Raw genomic sequence first — 18,842 nt, forward strand, 5'->3', positions numbered from 1 at the left:
AAACTTTGAAGACTGAAGAAGGATAAACTTGTCTTTGATTTTATTCAGAAATTACCTTTTTTGTATTATGAACAACACGTAAGTGTGTAAAAACATTCTGTCCACAGATGTTTCATACTTTTTTCTTGTATCTTCAGTATTGTGTCAATAGAATGGAATAATTACAGAGGGATTCAGAAGAGTGCTTTCTAATTGATTGTTGGCTTAATGCTGCCAGTATTAGAACTGCTAAGAAGAGGGTGCATGGCAATGCAAAATAGATGTGATCTCCTGAGGCCACTGGAATTAAAAATACTGACAAGACTAGTAAGATTTAATTGGAAATTTCAGATACATCCATAATTTTCAGCAATCCAGTTTTTCAAGCTGTTTTTTAAGATGGCCAGTCAATTCAATTTAGGTAGAGAAAGAAGAAAAGAAATGTGCAGGGGAAGAAGTCGTAGGCTAGTATTGCTTAGTTCTACTTTTGCAATGTGAGGTAAGAGACAATGTGTATTGATTGAGTCAAGCTATGGAATATAATAAAAATGTATAATGCCTAATGTTTATTATTAATCTTCTATTATTCTCTTGATGCATTCTGTAAGGTAACTTGTTCCCTAATGAGTAGTAGCTCCAAAACTGCTTTTTGTTCATAATTTTGATATCTGTGTGAGGACGGACATGATGTAAGAAGAAAAGGGAAGCAAAAATCAGTTCCCAGACATTCCCTTCTCTGTATGTCATTAGGTTGGATACTTTAAGGTTGAATGTCTTCTAGTAGCCGCTTGCATTACTGTTCATAGGGAGAAAACAACTTCTCCCAAGAGACAGGAACGCCCAGTTGCCTGCCTTGAGGCTGTCTGTGCTCCTGAGGAATGGGGAGATAAATATCAGAGGAGTCCTAAGGCCCATGGTCCTCTGAGTGTTCTTTTACTGGAGCAGGAGGAGCTGGAAGCACAGTCATAAAGTAGCTGACTTATCTGCTCTTGCAGCCTGTTGTTAACCTCAGGAAGCAGAAAATTCCATTCCAAGAGTTACAGCTTTTTCATTGAGGTGACCTGGGATTTTCCATGAAGTGGAAGGAAGAGCTGTTGCTTGGTCTGAAACCAGGGATCCAGTCTGCAGCCGAGTGATAGAGTACCTGAATTTTTGTTGTTACTCTTTATGCAAGCCAACAGTGTTTCCATTTTAATAGTAAAATGTCCCTTAGCATTCTACAAGAACAACTATCCATGTAAATTTTAGCGCCTCCAAGTCAATTGGAATCTAATATACCTATCACTATTGGAATCAAATGGGAAGTACAAAACAGTTGAAAATATATTCCAACAAAATTTGCCTAGTGTAGGGGGAAGAGTGACGCATAGATTTACAATGAATAAAAGCTTTTGAGTCAAATTTAGGTGTTATTTTTAGATGCAGTAATTCCTTCAATTTTCCACATCCTTTGGCTTGATGTTGGTCCTGAATTGCAGAACTTCTTTTTGAATTGAAGGAAACAAAATGGGCATTCTTTAGTAAGCTCATTGGCATTTTAGATGCCGGATGTTATTTATTGGCATAGTAAACATAATACAAGCTCACATGCACTGCATCAATGAGGCTGCCTGCCCTGAGGAAAGTCCCTAAAACTGCAGTGATGGGGAAACCACACTTTTATGCTGGCTTATTAGCTCACCTGTCCAGCTTGTTCATTCATTCAGAGCCCTCTCTCTCACCCCTATTTTCAGCTGTAGGGTCTTTGTTGCTGAGACCTCAACCCTGCACTGATCCTCGCCCAGCACAGGGGGTACCCAGCTGGGTGCTCCTGTGGGAGAGGTGCTGATGTGGCAGAGTTACAAGGAAGCTTAAGGCACTTTGGTAAAACACAGGTGATTATTCTGTGTTGGTTTTCAATTATGAATATGCACACTATTTGCTTCCATTTTCCTGAGAGGACTAATCTGCTACAGAACAAAATCAGAGTTGTCAGTATTTTTTCCTACCCATAGCTATTTGAAATTTTATGGTTTATTTATTTTTTAATCCTTCAAGAGCTGCTGCTGTAAAAAAAATATGCATGAACTTCAGTGTTTGGATTTTTTAAAGAAAAATGGTCAATGATGTTCCTCACTTAAAGGTGTTTCTGCTGAGCAGAAACTGAAAACAAACATGCTCAAGCTGAAATTTGGAAGCAGGATGAGACTATCTCATTTTTAACAGTGAATATAGTTTACTACTAGAATAACTAGCAAGTCATTAGATTTTGCTTGATTAATGGTCTTGAATCACAATTTTATATATTTCTCAAAGGGATGGCTCAGCTCTGACAGCAATAATTGCCTTAAGACAGGAATTTCTCTGTTGCTGTGTGACTTATCTTGTGTAAGAGGTTCAGGAATGATAATGTTTCTTTCTGGCTTTCAGTTTTTTCCTCTGAGAATATCAGTATTTCATGGATATAGAGTTTAGAATTAAGCGTCCCTGTGAGACAGAGAAGTGGAGAAACAGTATTTATTTTACCGAATGGTACATGGGAGGAAAATAAGACTAATTTATGACTGCATAACATCAGAATTCCTGTGGTCTTTTCACAGTAGTAATTCACAGGACTGCTAACTTTAAAAGCAAACAAAACTAGTGCATTTGTTTCAGTGGTTCATGCTGAGCCATAAACTAGTCAGCTTCATGTTTTGGTGTCTTCTTTAGCCTACTACAGAGGGGAAATGTAACTTTTTATTCAAAAGTCCAGTTGAAACTGCATATTCTTAAATATTAAAAAGGAAACCAAGAAAAGGTTGCATCTCCAACTGCCACTAGTCCTCTAAAATATTTCAATGTATCATAGGTCTTTACACAAACTGTGCCAACCGTTAGTTTGATCCAAGACCTTTGCTCTCTCAGATTTGTGTTAGTACAGCATGCAGATACAACTGTGGTGCTCTGTTTTATTGGGCATAGCAAAAACACAGGACAAAACATCAGCCCTTTCCCAAGGTCATTTCTGTGAAAAATAATCAGTAATGAAACATATGGCTGTGCTGTCAACAGCCTTTTCATTGTTTGGTTTCAGCAATAGATCCCCCTGAGAGAAATAAAGACGTTTTGCCTTTTCTTGTAATTTCTCAGACTGCAGAAACAGTAATCGCATCTCTGAATTCTATCCATGCTGGTAAAAGGAGGGGAGTTTGGTTATGTTAGTTTGGTTTTGTTTTGGTGTTTTTTGGTTTGTTTTTTTTTTAAGATAGCATGAGAATTAGAAACTATTATAAAATAAAATTTCTGATTTCAAAATAATTTCTGTTGTAGATGAATATTGAAGGACTCTGAAAGTGGATAAGACAAAGAGCCACAATCACACCATGGTAAAATTTCCATGTATAATTTTTGGCAAGCCTACAGACCTAAAATTTTGGACCAGCAAATCCCACTTGAGTCCTTTTAATGGCACTTTTAATGGCTGGTTAGAAATATTGGCAACAAGGGCAGCAAAGGGATCTAAAGACTTAGTAAGACAATACTGTTGTGCATTTCATTGAATTAACATTTAAATGTGTTCCTTTCAACTGTAATGGCAAAATAATTGTTAGTTAAAACAAATCCTTAGCTCTTGGAGAAGGATATAGAATAAGCTCTGCGTTCACCAAAGCGGTAGCTGATAAAATAGTTCTTAAGACATGTGAACTCAAAATTCCTGTTAACAAATCTTACATATTTGTGCAAATCAAATATTGTTTTAATGAGATAATTGATATATCATCTAGACTTCATTATTTATATTTTCTGAAGCATGGGTTTATGATCAAAATGAGTACTGCCAAATGTTCTGCATTCTGTTCAACAGATTGCAATATTTTTGTGGTCCTACCATTTACTTTTGTTACTGAAATTACAGTATACTAGGTACTATTGACTATGATACCCCCTTACTGTGTAAGAATGTTCTCAAAATGCAGTGACTCTTTTATATGCTGCATGCTAATGTACATGATAATGTAAAATATTGCAATATAAATTACAGAAAATTACATATTGTATGTAATAATTAGACTAGGGAAGATTAATCCAGAAAATGAATCACCAAGAAAAAGGAGAATGATACAATTTTTTTTGTAAAAGAAGCTCTAGGGCTAAATCTGAAAGGAGGCCAAAAAACCCCACAAAAACTTGGTTTCTCTAGTATTCCAGCAAGTGTTACACTGCTAACAGAGATGATTACTGTAAGTAGTACTATAGCTGCAAGTAGGGTTTGGTTTTATTTTTTTTAAGTGATGTCTGTGTCTTTGTTTGTTCAACAAAGTGACACATTTTTTTTTTACAGAGCAGTAGTTAAAGCAGCATTAAAGTGCCATTGACATCATCCAGTTACTCCACTGACTTGATTATATAACCTCTTTTGTGCAATTTTCATGCTCTACTCTGTTTGAATGTTTTTACTATGCTGATGGCTGTTTTTCATTTCCTGCTGGGATGACCTTGAATAAAAAAAGAATAAGAATAAAGTAGACATAAGCAATGTGGTCTTGCTGGCATTTGCAGATCTTTTGTTCTGTATTGAGAAACATAGCAGTTTGGTGTTCAAGGTATAGGTTATTTCTGCTGGGTAGTAATTAATCTGCAATGGTTAGGAAAAAAATGTGTCTTATTTTGTTCTTTTGGATTTAGCAATGGTAAAATCATCTGGTTATGACAATTCCTACCTTATGAACACGTCATAAAAGTGCTAAATGCATGATGGCAATTATGTAAACTTAGATTATTGTTTTACCTTTTAAGTCTAATAGATCTGCAAATCTAATGTTTGTCTATTAATTCTCCCTTCTTTTTTTTAAAGGAAAATGAGTTTAGCTAGTTTGCACCATTTTTCCAGATTCAGTATATATCACACAGCTGAAGGAATTTATTTTCCATTTTGTCACTTCTTGTTGCCAATCAGCATTTCATAATTAGCCTTACAGATGAATGAGTGCACTGTGTTTCACATAAGCATCTTTCTCAGACTCTTTATATCACTTAATAGCAGAATATTATGACAATGACAAATGCATAATTTTAAAGCTTGCATTATTTCAGCCACTACCTCCTTTTAATTTATCAGATTAAAGTAGTGAAAATTATATTGCCATACACTTTACAATCACTTATAGAGGAAGTGGTTTAGCTTTAAATAGTTTTCACTGGACCTTTTAAAAGCATCTACCTTTGCAGCAGAGGTTGGACATTTGAGAACCTATCCATTTTTAAAATACTTAAAACAGTTGTGTTCTTTCAGATTTTGCTGCTGTGGTGATTTTGCTTAGCTGAGGAAATAACTCTAAATTTTAAGTTCATTCATGTCTTGAATCGATGCTGGTTAACCCTTGAAACAAGGTAATGAGATACTTACCTTCATTGCTAATAAAAATCAGGATTTGGTTTCATTGGTAAATGCTTTAGTATTTTGCTTTCAAATGAGGACTGGTAATAAAAGTCATTAATGGGTCAGCATGGCATTTGAAACAGCGTATTTATGACTAAGTTGGTTTCATCCAAATTGCCTTTGTCTTGTCAAAAGCTAGCAGATACGTGACTATTTTCAATTTCAAGTGTGAAATCAGATGCTTCCAATATGTCAGGCTAAAAAAAATGCAGCTCTTCAAAACTTCCGTTTAAATACTTTGTTCTAGTGTGCCAGTGGTAAATTTGCTTTATTCTGTATTTACAGATACTGGTTTTGGAGACACTCCTAGGATTTGGTGTTTTTAAAAAAATTGTATTGTTTTACTTACTTTCCTTTTCATGTAGTGTTCCTTAGCATGAATGTGTGAATGTGATCTTTACTCTGTGATACCTGGGAGCAATATGCTGGTCAATAGTCCCTAGGACAAATATAACAAATGTAAGTGCAGTTTGGTGTGTAGGTTGTTCTGTTGTTTGCATTTAGTGTTATTAAGCAAAGTAAGAGGGTATTTTCATTTTTGGACTAGAAAAGCTTACAACAGATCCTTGGAGATTAACAGATTATTAAAGGGATCTTCTGAAGTTGGGAAGTCCAGATGATATGAAGTAGTAGGTCTAACCAAAAAGTACTAAGTAAGACTTAGCTTCATGTTGCACAATTGATTGGTGTCGGTGCAACTAATGAATGCTTGGTTTGACCAGCTGTGTGTCTTCCTCAGCCTTAACAGTGAAAACAATAACAAATTTATTCTTTAATGTGACAAGGAAATGGGATCAAAAGTCTATTTTTGCATTTTTCTTTTTCAGTATCTATTGTATTTGCGGGGACCCTCATGGCAGGAAGGAATGATGGATCTGACTCCATGTTCTCAGAAGGCTAATTAATTATTTTATGATACTATATTATATTAAAGAATACTATACTAAACTATACTAAAGAATACAGAAAGGATACTTACACAATGCTAAAAAGATAATAATGAAAACTCGTGACTTTCTCCAGAGTCCTGACACAGCTTGGCACTGATTGGCCAGTGAGTGAAAACACTCACACCAGAAACCAATGAAACAATCACCTGTTGGATAAACAATCTCCAAACACATTCCACATGAGCAAAACAGAGGAGAAGCAAATGAGATAATTATTGTTTTCATTTTTCTCTGAAGCTTCTCAGCTTCCCAGGAGACAAATCCTGGGCAACGGGATTTTTCAGAAAATGTGAATGCCTCAAGTATCGGGAGAGGTATAAACAGAAGATCAGATTACATGTTGTGCTTAAAATCTTCCTTTTGCATATACAATACCCCTCTCAAGCATTTTTTAATAATAGGAATAAAAGTGTCCAAAGAAAACTAAGTTATCTCCCTTACTTTAGTCTAAGATTTTGAGGCTGTGTTGGTAATTTTAGCAGCTAAAGTTCGAAACTCTTTCCTTATACTACATTTTGTAAATCTTATTGTTACACCCAAGCAAATGAGCCTTAAATTAAATTATTTATATTTTTGCTTTCATTTATATCCTGTAGCTAGGAGTAATCAAGAATACTTGTAGTTGTGATACTAGATTTGAAATCTCTTTAATTGTCTCATTTCTGTGGAAAGCAGAGCGAGTTTTTTTGTGAATGCCCTGATGTTATGCTTTGCATACATACAATATTTCCCAAGATATATACAGTGTTTCTACATCCATGTTACAAATGGCTAATTATATGTGTATATATAGAGGAAGATGACTGTAGAAGAAGCAGTAGCATAACACGTTAAATTTTGGGTTTAATTTTTTTATTAAAGATCTTAGTGTTGGGTCATGACAATTTTTTTTCTGACACAGATTAAAATTGAAAAAAATGAAAGCCATTTTTAGTATACTCTCTAGCAATGGGGGGATCTTTGGGACATCCTCCAAGCTCTAATAAGTCACAGGATGCCCAGTCCTCAGGGGGAGATGAGGAGTATGTGGCTGGGATGGATCAAGCAGTGGAGAAGTCCTGGTGTCTTTCCCACTGCTGCTCCAGCAGTTCTTTATAAGGAATTTTCACATTTGTTCTGCTTAGGGTGACACTTTTTGTAATAACTGCTGACTAATAAGTGCTTATTTTTTGAGATCAGTAGGTTATCATTGGTGGAGTGATGACTGGGAGTGACCACTTTTGGTGTTGAGTATGCACAATCTGATCCAAAGGTGGCGGCCTTTTGAGGTGCATGATGAGAGCATGTGATATGTTCTTCACAACCCTACTTTAAATCCATTTGACTTAAAACAGTTAATGATTTTTCTGAATTTGATGAAGCAACAGAATCTTTAAAATTCAAGCATATGCAAAAAGGGACCTGAAATAATATTATTGAAATATGTCAAGTCTAACCCTTCATAGAAGTAATGAAATTATAGTCCTTACCTTTCCACCCTGTATGTTGCTTAGCAATAACTAGAAAAAAAAGAATGAAAAAAACCTGCACTTTAAGCATTTTATATAAAAAGTTGCACTTTTATGTTCAGTGCATGTTTTGATCTAAGTAAAAACAATCCATACTCTCGTAGGCATTTCAAACAGAAACTTCTTTAATTAGTTCTTGTAAGTTGCTTGATGTTTAAGGTCAATTTTGTACCATTTGCTTTGTAGCCTGTGTGACTGTCATATGTCCAAATATTTATTAAGGTCTTTAGTGTTTATAGAGTGTTATTTTGTAAACTTGCAATGAATTCATATGGCCCAATGTTGCCATACCCCATTAGGATGTTTTAAGAGAGAAATTCTATGTTTCATTACTGCACACTGCCAGTGCAAGCTTTAAAAAATGTCCTGCAGTGCCAGGATGTGCCACGGAAGCACTGGATCTTATGGGACAGCAATGGTTTTTAATTTTTATATATTTAGAAATTTTCACTGTGTTTAATGAAATAAAAATATTGTTAGAAGTTAATTTTCAATGCTAAATTAGAAATAGTTAAAAATGGGCAGTGTAAAGAGGGGAGATAAATGTATGCTGTTAGCTCAAATAAAGAATTTATTAAGAACAGGATTCATTTTCATCCAGACAAAAAGTGTCTGCAGCACATTTCTCATTTGCTTTGTGACAGAAAGGAAACATACACAAATATTATATTTACTTCTATGCCATCCATCTGGGCCTTAGAGATCTTCCCAGAGCCCTGTTCAGGTAACATAACGCAGGGAGCCGCCAAAGCCAGTGACACACCCTGCCTGGCACATGTCCTGGCCATGGCTCCTTGCAGGGCTGTGGGACCACAGCCATTCCCGGGCGCTGGAATGTGAATCTCAGGGGCATGCAATTGCTAAATTGACCGCCTGCTCCCTGGCACGTTCTTGGCCCACGCAGCCTCGCGCTCTGCCGAACATTTCCTGGTCATGCTCCATGGATTAGCGCAGAACAGAGCTCCTGAGTGCAGCCAGGAATAAAATAACCCTTGAGAGTATTCAGTTTGCTGGCTACCATGGACGTGTTTTGTTTGTGTTATTCAGGCAAGACATGCTTCAAAATGATGGGCTTAGCTTCTGGGGAATCCTGTGCGGCTGAAGTGGATTTTTCAGCTTGAAGTATGTTGTCTAGCTACAATTTTAAGGAGTAAATGTTTTCACTTTGAAACACATAATAAAAGGGACAATCTGAATTAAGTGTAATAGAGTTTTCTTTTAAAAACCAATGCATGACATTTAGCTTTGAATTGTTCTGCAAAAGTTGTTAAATACCCTAAAATTCAATGCCATCATCATAGGTGTTTGCATTTCTTTAATTGGTAATTTCATTTACTGTTTAGAGATTAGGAGGGGGGAAAAATGACAGTCCACAACTGAGCGGCTCCCCTGAGTGTGCTGTTTTAACCTCCTGGTGCACTCTGGCTGGTCAGTGGGAGTCAGGCTTGCTCTGGTCCAAAGCACAGCATCCAGCCAGGATATGTCAGTTTGTAAGAGTGAAATGGGGAGCAGCGAAAAAAGTAAAATAGAATTGAATGGGCAGGGAGCAAGCTTTTGTGAGTGAAAGTCATGTGGCACAGTTGGGCCGGTACTAGTCAGAAAAAAAGGGTCAAGAAACCTCATCATGCTGGTTGACCACACATTATTTCAGCAACACAAAATGCCTTTGAAGATCTGCTCCATAATGGCCTATTTGTGCTACCCATACTCATTTTTCAGTTTTAACACAGTCCTCATTCCTGCCATTCACTCTCCAAGGGGACATTTCCAATTGCTGTTGGGCTTTTGCTCTGAGCTCTTCTGTTCCCTGAAATCATTCTGTTATCGTAAGCTGAATGTGGTGTCTGTGCTGTGGGGGCATGGCATTTCTGTTTAGTATGGAATGGGTTTGGTGTTTTTCTCCTATGATGGTATGACAGTTATAACTAAAGTTTTAGCTTTTTTTTTTCCTTCTACTGAATCTGATTTCTGCCAATTCTGTTGGATGCAATCTTTCACTTCAATAACCAGTCTTGCATATCTTTTCCCCTAGCAGTTGAACACTTGGTTTATAGAGATTTCCTCTATTGTTTATGTGAATGGCATATGTCACACCCCTTAAAGTAATAGTGCATGCAATGTAAATTCTATTTCCTTTATCCACTTGTTTATTTTCTTGTTGTATAGGGAAATTATTGCAGTTTGACAGATTTCTTCTTTAGAAATCTTCAGTGGTTATGATTTAACTTTTATCTTCTTAATTTGTGAGCTGTTTAACTCTTTATTTTGGGGGATTTTGTGCTGAAAATTAATGAAAATACTTTGAGTGAACACTGATAAATGTTACTTCCTTTGACAGAGGAAATATTCTTTGAATGAATGGACCAAAATTATAATCCTACATTTTAGTAAGGTTAACATTGTTTTTTCCCTCCAATTTTAATTGTAGTACTGACTTTGAATAATACATATATATTCTTTATAATTTTACTTACAGATACAAAATATACTGTGTTCTAGGGAAAATTTATGTGCTGTGTTTTATTGCAGCTCCTTTTTTTCATATCTTTATGTAGAATGAAAATGAATGGGTAACATTTCAAACTTGATGTCTTCTTTAGCTTTAACAACTTCATATGAGAAGGGCAATAGTGTTAGGAGTTGAGATAAATACCACTATATATGATATTACATGCAGCTTGGTACTGCATGTAATAATGCCTGTAATTACTCTGCTTTGTGTTCCTAATCCCCAGTTTTCCTCAAGAGTTACTGCAGAGTTGATTGGATACATCAAAAGAGGGTTCATTTTGCTGCTGACCCAGTGCCCTGGCTCCTTGCTTGTGTTCATAAAAGTTAAATTTTTATTTATTGTCTTTGCGCTGATGTACAGAATAGGCCTTCTTGTCATATGGATGAATGTACATTATTTTATATCTTAAAAAAGACGTTTTTTGGAGCTAAATATTGCTAGTTGTAATGGTAGTTTGAGGCTTTTGAAAAATACTCAGTTTCCAATATTCCATTCAAGAATATTGAATGTTTGCACTTTTGAATATTTTAGTCAAAGCTAAAATGCTCTTTTGGAACACAATAAACTTTCAGATAATCTAGAAAAATCAAGAAAAGTAAAGTAGTATGTCATGTCCACTGATTCCTACAGAGGGATCTACTGGATGGTTGTTTAGAATATCTTGGCACCTGAGGGTCAGAGGCAGCATCTCCTTCTCATCAGGAACATATATGTATGACACATAAAACATCTGAGTGATGAGCAAAATGTGATGCTGTTAAATCAGAACTGAAGAAGTGCTTTTGTGAAGAACAAGTTAGGAATGCTGTTAAATCAGAACTGAAGTGCTTTTGTGAAGAACAAGTTAGGGCTCTGTTTCTAAATCTGGAAATCCTCAGTTTGCTGAGTGCTGTCTAAAGGGGCTGTCCAGCACATCTACAGGCAGTTTAACTACACATCTAAATAAGAGACAGAAGTTTGCATCCCTCATTTATTCCAGTGACTGATCAAGTATTTTGGCGGAGTGTAATGCAAACAGAACCACGTCTAATCCTTTCCCTTCAATGAACAGTAGGCCATATCCTAAACCCCTAATATAGAAAACGTCCTTCTGAGGCCATTATTCCAGAGATGAACAAATCCTAATGGGTGGATTCATGAGGAATGATGCTTAAGTATGTTCTTCGTAAAAGACTTCAGACAACTATACCTGCCATTAATGCAGCCTCAGCCAGTGAGGTTGCATGGGATTAGGATGCAGCTGATGTTTTGTCTGCTCTTCTGTATTTCCTTTAGCGAAATTGCAGAGAGACTTCTGCTAACATATTACCTGTTAAAATGCAGAGCACATTTGTTTTAATTGAGACCAGGCATGGTGCAAAGATTACAGTTGTGACACATTTATATTCTACTTTTTGAAAGCAGTTGGTAAGTGTGTGTTCTAAGATATGTGATCACAGTCTTAGATTTTACTTACTTTCCATTTTCTTCCCTTCTGTTTGCTTGCCAGACACTCTAAGGTCCTGATGTTCTTGGTCTGTTGCTAGGGAAGAGGACAGACTTACCACCCTGCTTCCTCTCCCCTGGTCCTGTAGTCTTCCTCTCACCTGAGTGCTCTCCCAAGAAGCCTGTCCATTTTGCTTGTCAGGCAGAAAATTATTTCCCGGTTGTTTTGGGTTCTTTTGCATGGGTTTATTGCTGGTTCTGACCAGTTGGTTAAACCAATTTTGAGCTGCTGGAATACAGTAGCCAGACATGGAGTCAGGGGAGAACAGGAGGTGGCAGAGGTGGGAAGCTCTGTTGCCTGCTCTCAGCAGAAGAGAGGGGTGAGACTGGCACAGCCAAGGTGTTTCCCCACATCCCTGCTCCACCCCCACCTTGCTCCCTGACCTTGCTTTCTCTGCAGAACTTTGCTTGAGAAATAGGTTTCCTTCTTCTTGGAGAACTTCTCATTAAGCTATAGAACTAACAGGAAATGGAAGGTGGTAGAAACATAAAAAAATAAGAGAAAGTAAAATTAAATAAGGAAATGTCTAGCTACGGGCAGCTGGGTTTACATGTTTTAGAAGCAAGACAACATAGGGCATTTAAGCCTCCTTACTCAGAACTAAAGAATTAAATAGCTTAAAAGTCTTCACTTGTCCCTTCTTTTTCCTGATTTTTTTTTCTGATTCAAATGTTTCTGTATCTGTTTATTTATAAATAAGCATTTTTGTCCTACAGTATTATTTACAAACAGCATTTAAAGTACAGTGACAATTCAATTTAGTGAAATACTGAACAACCCATTACCAGTTGCTTCACTGTGGAAGAGAACATACTTCATGACCACAGGTTTAACTTAGATACTGACCACTGAGGCTGGCTTTGGTGAATCCTCTCCTAAACTTGTCAAACAGCCTTTGGATTTGTTTTGCTTTGGTTGTGTTGTGTTTTATGGACAGAAGCTGGTCAGTCATCACAAAAGACTTGTGCTTAGTTCATTTTTTCATATTAAAAAATACGAAGCTTTTTTAATAACATGATTTTTTTTCTTTTTTTATTCTACAGAGACCTGAGATTTAATAGGATCAAAGAAATCCAGCCTGGAGAGTTTAGAAGGCTTAAAAACCTGAACACACTGTAAGTCCTTTTTCAACCCTAAGACTCATTCCCTTTGGACTTAATATGATTAATTTGATAATGTGTCATATTTGCTTACTTTTCACAGGTAAGTAGTCTCATAAATTTGAGCTGTAGCATTTACACAGATGGGAGAAGTGGGGGTTAGGACCAAAATATTTGAAGGCAAAAACACGTGTATGTTTATCAAGATAAAAAGAAAATTATTTGCATACTAGTATTTTACTAATATGCTTTAATTGAATTTCATGAAAAAATGCAGACCATTATTGTAAGATTTTTTTTTGACATGGTGCTAAATTGTTTTGCTGGAATATCACATAATAAACCATGGGGTTACAAGAAAGCTGTTCAAAGGCTGAGATGTGCAAATGTGTTACAGTTACAAAATATTTGACAAATTCTAATATTCTGAACTTTCCTATTCTAATGTGCTTACCAGGACTGGCAGGAGTCAGATGGTTTTGTTCCTACTGAGCTGCCATTTATGGAGGTCTTTTTTATCATTTACTATTGTGAAGAAAAGTCTTTCTAAAAGACCTTTTACAACCAATAATACAATTAGTATTATCATTTTAACTTTGTATCTCCTCTATCATTCCTTCAGGCATCGCTTTAAAAACAAATGCATGCATGTTTCTCTTCCTTAATATATTAGCAGGCATCAGGAGGAATTAAGATAGACAGTTATTTTTACTTTAAAATGTACATAACTTATGATTGCAAATGTGACTGTTTCCCAGAACGCAAGTAGTGTATGAGCTGAAATACAGTAGTGATGTCAGTGAGCTTTGGATCACTATTTATCTGCAGGCAATCAGGGCAAATATACTGACACATCTTGTACTCTATATTCACACCAGAAGAAATGATAGGACTTTCCCCAAAATGTATATTGTCCAAATCTGTGCTGCCAAGATATTCTTACTAACTGTCCCTATTTTCAGTCTCCTTTGGTCATACTTCTGTTTGCAGCTGATCCCCAGTTTTGAACTACAATTTCTGCCAGATATCCAGCTCAAGTTTTAACTGTCCAAATCACTGATCTGATATTCATAAGTCCCAAATAAAGACAGGATACATTAAGTTTGAATTCCTTCCTCTTTGTAAAACCAGTGTATGAGGGATGAGTGCAAATGTGTTCCTATACAATGTAAAGGCCCAGTACACAAGGTAATGCTAAGAAACATCTGGGAAAAGTCACTTTAATGCACCTGCTAGTGACAAGTCTTTGTTTTTATCAGTTTCAAACTGATGTGATGCAGAAGGTTTTTTCCTCCCCTTCATCTACATCACAGATAACTTCAAGAAACTGCATTATTTCATTTCTGGGTGTATCTTTTTGTTTTTTGTTTGGGTTTGGGGTTTTGTTTGTTTATCTTTGTTGCTGTTTTTATGGGTTTGGGTATTTTTTAATTTATTTTTTCACAGTTCTGTCTAATTTTTTCAGGTTTTCACCTGCAAGGTAGTGGTTGAGCAGCTGTAAGCACCTAACATTTTTTTTCTCTAACAGTTACTCTTAGGGGAAAAAGCATTTTCTATTTAATACTATATTGCCCCTGCTTTTACACTTTTTCCCGTAGTGTTTCTTTATGTTAAAATAAATGGTTGTTATTTCTTTTTGTAGGCTTCTAAACAACAATCAAATCAAAAGAATTCCTAGTGGGGCATTTGAAGATCTTGAAAATCTGAAATATCTGTAAGTTAAATGAAATGTCACTTCACTGTGTAACAGCTTCTTCAGTGAGAAAGTGTTCTAATCTGAGATGGTGATTTCTATCTGACTCACTATATCAGGAGATAAACTGCACTGAAAGTCTGTGAAATGAATTTATGGGGTGGGAGCAACTGTTTTTCTCTAAGTTGTTGCTAATAAAAGACTGCTATCTCTAGGCAATTAATTTTAAAGGACTGACTAGTTGCTGTTTATTATATGCAACTTATAATTTAAAAAAGGATACATTGAAAGGAGAAGGAAACCACCTCTTTAATTGTTCACTGAAATCTTCACACAGGTACTTTTTGTCTTTTGAAAAGTGATTCGAAAGTAGCTAGTCCAAAGGTTGTCTGCAGAAGCTTGTAACTTACTTAAGCTTATTAACTATCCCTAAATTTTTCACTGAATTCATAACTGAAAAATTCAGTCAAACCCAAAATATCAGAGTGTGTATATGATTTGCTGTTAGTTCTAGGTCTTCAGTCAGCCTGTATATTTTAAGCCTAACTTCCCTCTTTTTTAACAAACATACTAAGGTTATTAATTATATGAATAAACAAAAGGCATCAAAATGTTATTTTTGTCTGTATAATAGACTAAAGCTGCATAGTTAGCTGTCATGGATTCTCAGCTCTAGTTTCTGGAGATGACCTTATGGAGTGTCATTTAGAAAAGTTTCACTCCATTGTCTTGGAGTATTGATTGATGGTTACGTGAATGACATACAGAAGAAAAAGGTCACATTGAGATTTCATTGCTTTGGAAACAATTCAGAAGCTAAAATTTCCACGCAGTTTCCAAGAATACAGCCAGAAGACCTCTAAGGAGGTGGGAGCAGGGAGAAAATCACACAAATTTGTGCAGACACATTTACTTGTTTTTCCAAGTTGTGCTTGATTACGTTTCCTGCTCTCCTTTTTATGTGTATTGTCTTTCAGTAATGAAATTATTTAACCTCTACACAATAGGAGGGAAAGGACTATTGAATAGACTGTTGCTAATGAATGATGAAAGTCCACGATGATTTTATTTGTTACAAGAAATGTCTGCATGTAGTAGTATAGTACATAAGGTTTTACTATGTGAGGTTTGCTAAACTTCTTTCCATAGTCAGCAACTGTACAAAGATTTTTATTGAGTCTTATTACTTTTTTGTTTTCACATGCTTGCCTTTGCCTAGCTGTAGTAAACCTGAAATAAAGCTTAACAATGCAGAGTGTTCAGTTCAATGAAAAAGCGAAAAAAGATAATTGAACTCTGATTTGTTTTCATATACAGGTAGTAATGGCTGTCAGTATCTGTATTATTAGGAGGAAGATCTTTTTATTTTCCTGTTGTTCCCTGGGAAATTTAAATATAAAGTTCAGTGTGGTAATTTATTGAACTGCAGGGAGATCTTTAAAGCTATCCTTTGTTTTGAAAAATAAACGAAGGGGTTTTTTGCCCGTTTCAAATGCTGTGACAAATGTTTACATTGAACAGCCTTAAAGTTACAAAATTTCTGGTACTGGTGAGGTTATCAATACAGAAGACTTAGATGTAGCAAATCGATACTGTTCAGCAGTTAAAGTTCCAGCTGAGTTACTGAATGCTAACTGTATTCTATTAAATGAAGGGAACAAATAAAAACATTTCTTTCCAAAAGGATTCACTGAAGTAGAAATCGGGGGGAGAGATTGTGCAAAAGTTGGAAATACTGCTCAGATTGTACTATTATAAAGTCAATTCACCTGGAAAAGTTGAGCTTTAGTATCATCTGGTCCTGTTGATATTTGCAAACCTAACTTGTGCTGTCATGTTTCATAAAACTAGATCATTGATCCGTGATGTTACTTCTGTTCTTATGACAACTTGTACTGGATTGCATATGGTTCTGAAAATGTATAATTCCCTGACTAATTTTAAAAAACCTGTCATTTCTGAGTGTCCCTGATTTAGCAAAATGTGACTATATATAAATATAAAATCTATAACAATGCATATTTAAAACTAAAATGAGTCACAATTATATATTTTTATACAAAATATATAAAGTATACCACAGCATATTTTTTTTTAAACCAGTCACTGAGAGATAGATGTTAAGATCCATTCCTGTATGACTGCTGAAGATCAGATTTTGCACTTTCAAACAAATTTTTTTTCAACAGGACCTAAATCAGGATTTTCAAATGCTTCCTTGTACTATTCCTTTCTGAAGTTGAGCTTAGAGTTTTATGAGCAGTGTATGTTACCAGAATGTATCTGTATGAAGAACACATTTTGATGAAGAGTAATATTTTCTCAATTTTCTCTGCATTAAAAGTATTCATCACTGTAAAACTTGATCTTTACATAACCAAAAGAAAACTGCGCACTTAATTTTTTTACATTTTTAAGGATTTTTTATTGTCTTGTTCTTTATGTAATTGAAATTCTGGCAATTCTAAAAGCAATTTTGTGTGATTTTGCTTTGCTGTTTGTGGTAATAATTTGGTTTTGTATTAATGTACTAAAGGTTGGAAAGAAAGAAATGTAATTATTGTTTTGTTGTGAAACCAAGAGGATAATTTTTTTTCTTTTTCTTCTGATTCTCTGCTTTTCTGTCCATCTGTCTTTACTCCATATACCTCAGTGTTGGCAATAAGGCTCTTTAGTAAGCTTCCCAACCTTATAGTATAGATGCAGGTAAATTTGTGGAAACATGATAGGATAATTCTTCCTAAGCCTAAAAGTCAACAGTTTATTCTCCAAGAGAGAAGATAGTTGGGAATTGAAGGTAGGCACAGTGTTACCATTTCAACATGTAGAATACTAGAAGATTTTGGAATCAGAAGTGGAAAAAATGAATGTGAGTTAAAAAAGGAAGAAGTCAGGAGGAGATATGAAAAAATATATAATATGGGTTAACAATTAAAAACCTTTCCAGATAAGGAGAACATGTATTAGACATTTACAGAGCAGTGAGCTAGAAGATAGCATGAAGGAAGTGAAATAAATAAAACTGGGGAATGAAATTTATCAACAACGTTGTATGTTGTCCTGGTATGAAATGCATAAATGAGGAAACAGACATGAAAGTATTACCATGAGCGTATGGTAAATGGTAATTGAGACTGTATGAAGTGTGTCAGTTCCAGAAATGCCAACAGGGAGCATGCAAGTTTTGTTTTGTGTCTGGTGAATGAAGCAATAGTGGTAGATGATGTGTTTGAGATTAGGTCTCATTTCTTTCCATGCCTTCTGCCACTCTTGCTGTCTTGGCCATGTTACTTGGTCCTCTGGGCACCTCCAGTGGTTCCAGATCTCTTTTCTTTGCAATTCATGTTGCTGGTTCCACTGTCCTTCATGTTCCTATGTAAACCTGTCCTTGGGTGTTTATTACTTGTGAGATTTAATGCTGCAATGCTTGTTACTTTTTGCCTTTTCCCCCTCCAGTTCCAAACAAATATATCTGAATCTTACTTTCCTAGTATCACATGATTTTTAATATAGCCCATTAAAATAAGAAAAAAAGAACTGCCCAAGAATATCCTCATAATCTAGCAGGCTTGTTAATTAAAGCTACTTTTTCTCCCAAATTTTCTGGTAAATTATTACCTATTTGTTCATTTCTGAAGTATATGACCAGTACCTCTGATCTCTAGCAGCCTTGCTTGCATTTCTGGAAAAAAAAATGCTCTTTTTTCTAATAAACATTTCTAAAAATATATATTAATAATTGTCCAAAGATAATTTAATGTCTTAATAGAATATATGCCTTTTCCATTTCAATCCACTGTTTATTCATCTCCTGTAAAGTTCTAATATTCAGTTCTGTAAGAGAGCTTTTAGGTAAATTAAATGATAAATAATTTTTTCCCTAATTGTACTACATTTGTTTTCTGATAATGTAACTGAGATAAATTTTGAGAATGTTTGTTGAAATTTAACAATGTTTACAAAGTTTTACTTCTATAACTGTGTATGTGCATGCTGCCATTTTAGAGGGATGCATTTTTTTTGTGAATGATACTTATTTGTACTTTACATTCTGACATGTCTCTGTCCATTAGGCAAATAATTATATATTTTTTCTGTTGTCCTCAGTGATACAGCTACACAATTAAATGGAAGTTTGGTTAACACATTTGTCATAGGATGTGTAGCCCTGAGGTTGCTGGGGTTTCTCTGTGAAGGGAGGATATGGTTGACT

The 18,842-nt window shown here is 35.5% G+C and overlaps 1 protein-coding gene across 1 annotated transcript in view; it reads left to right on the plus strand.

Annotated features, from left to right (window-relative positions):
- The first annotated feature begins 12,084 nt into the window (after positions 1-12,084).
- PXDN (peroxidasin) overlaps positions 12,085-18,842 on the plus strand; it is a 57,100-nt gene continuing 50,342 nt past the window's right edge. Inside the window, exons 1-3 of the mRNA XM_014309155.2 lie at positions 12,085-12,155; positions 12,880-12,951; positions 14,579-14,650. Of these exons, the coding sequence (XP_014164630.2) occupies positions 12,085-12,155; positions 12,880-12,951; positions 14,579-14,650 (215 nt within the window). The remainder of the gene's footprint in view (positions 12,156-12,879; positions 12,952-14,578; positions 14,651-18,842) is intronic.

The sequence above is a fragment of the Geospiza fortis genome, unplaced genomic scaffold, assembly GCF_000277835.1.
Source record: "Geospiza fortis unplaced genomic scaffold, GeoFor_1.0 scaffold139, whole genome shotgun sequence".
In the NCBI taxonomy this organism is placed as follows: domain Eukaryota; kingdom Metazoa; phylum Chordata; class Aves; order Passeriformes; family Thraupidae; genus Geospiza; species Geospiza fortis.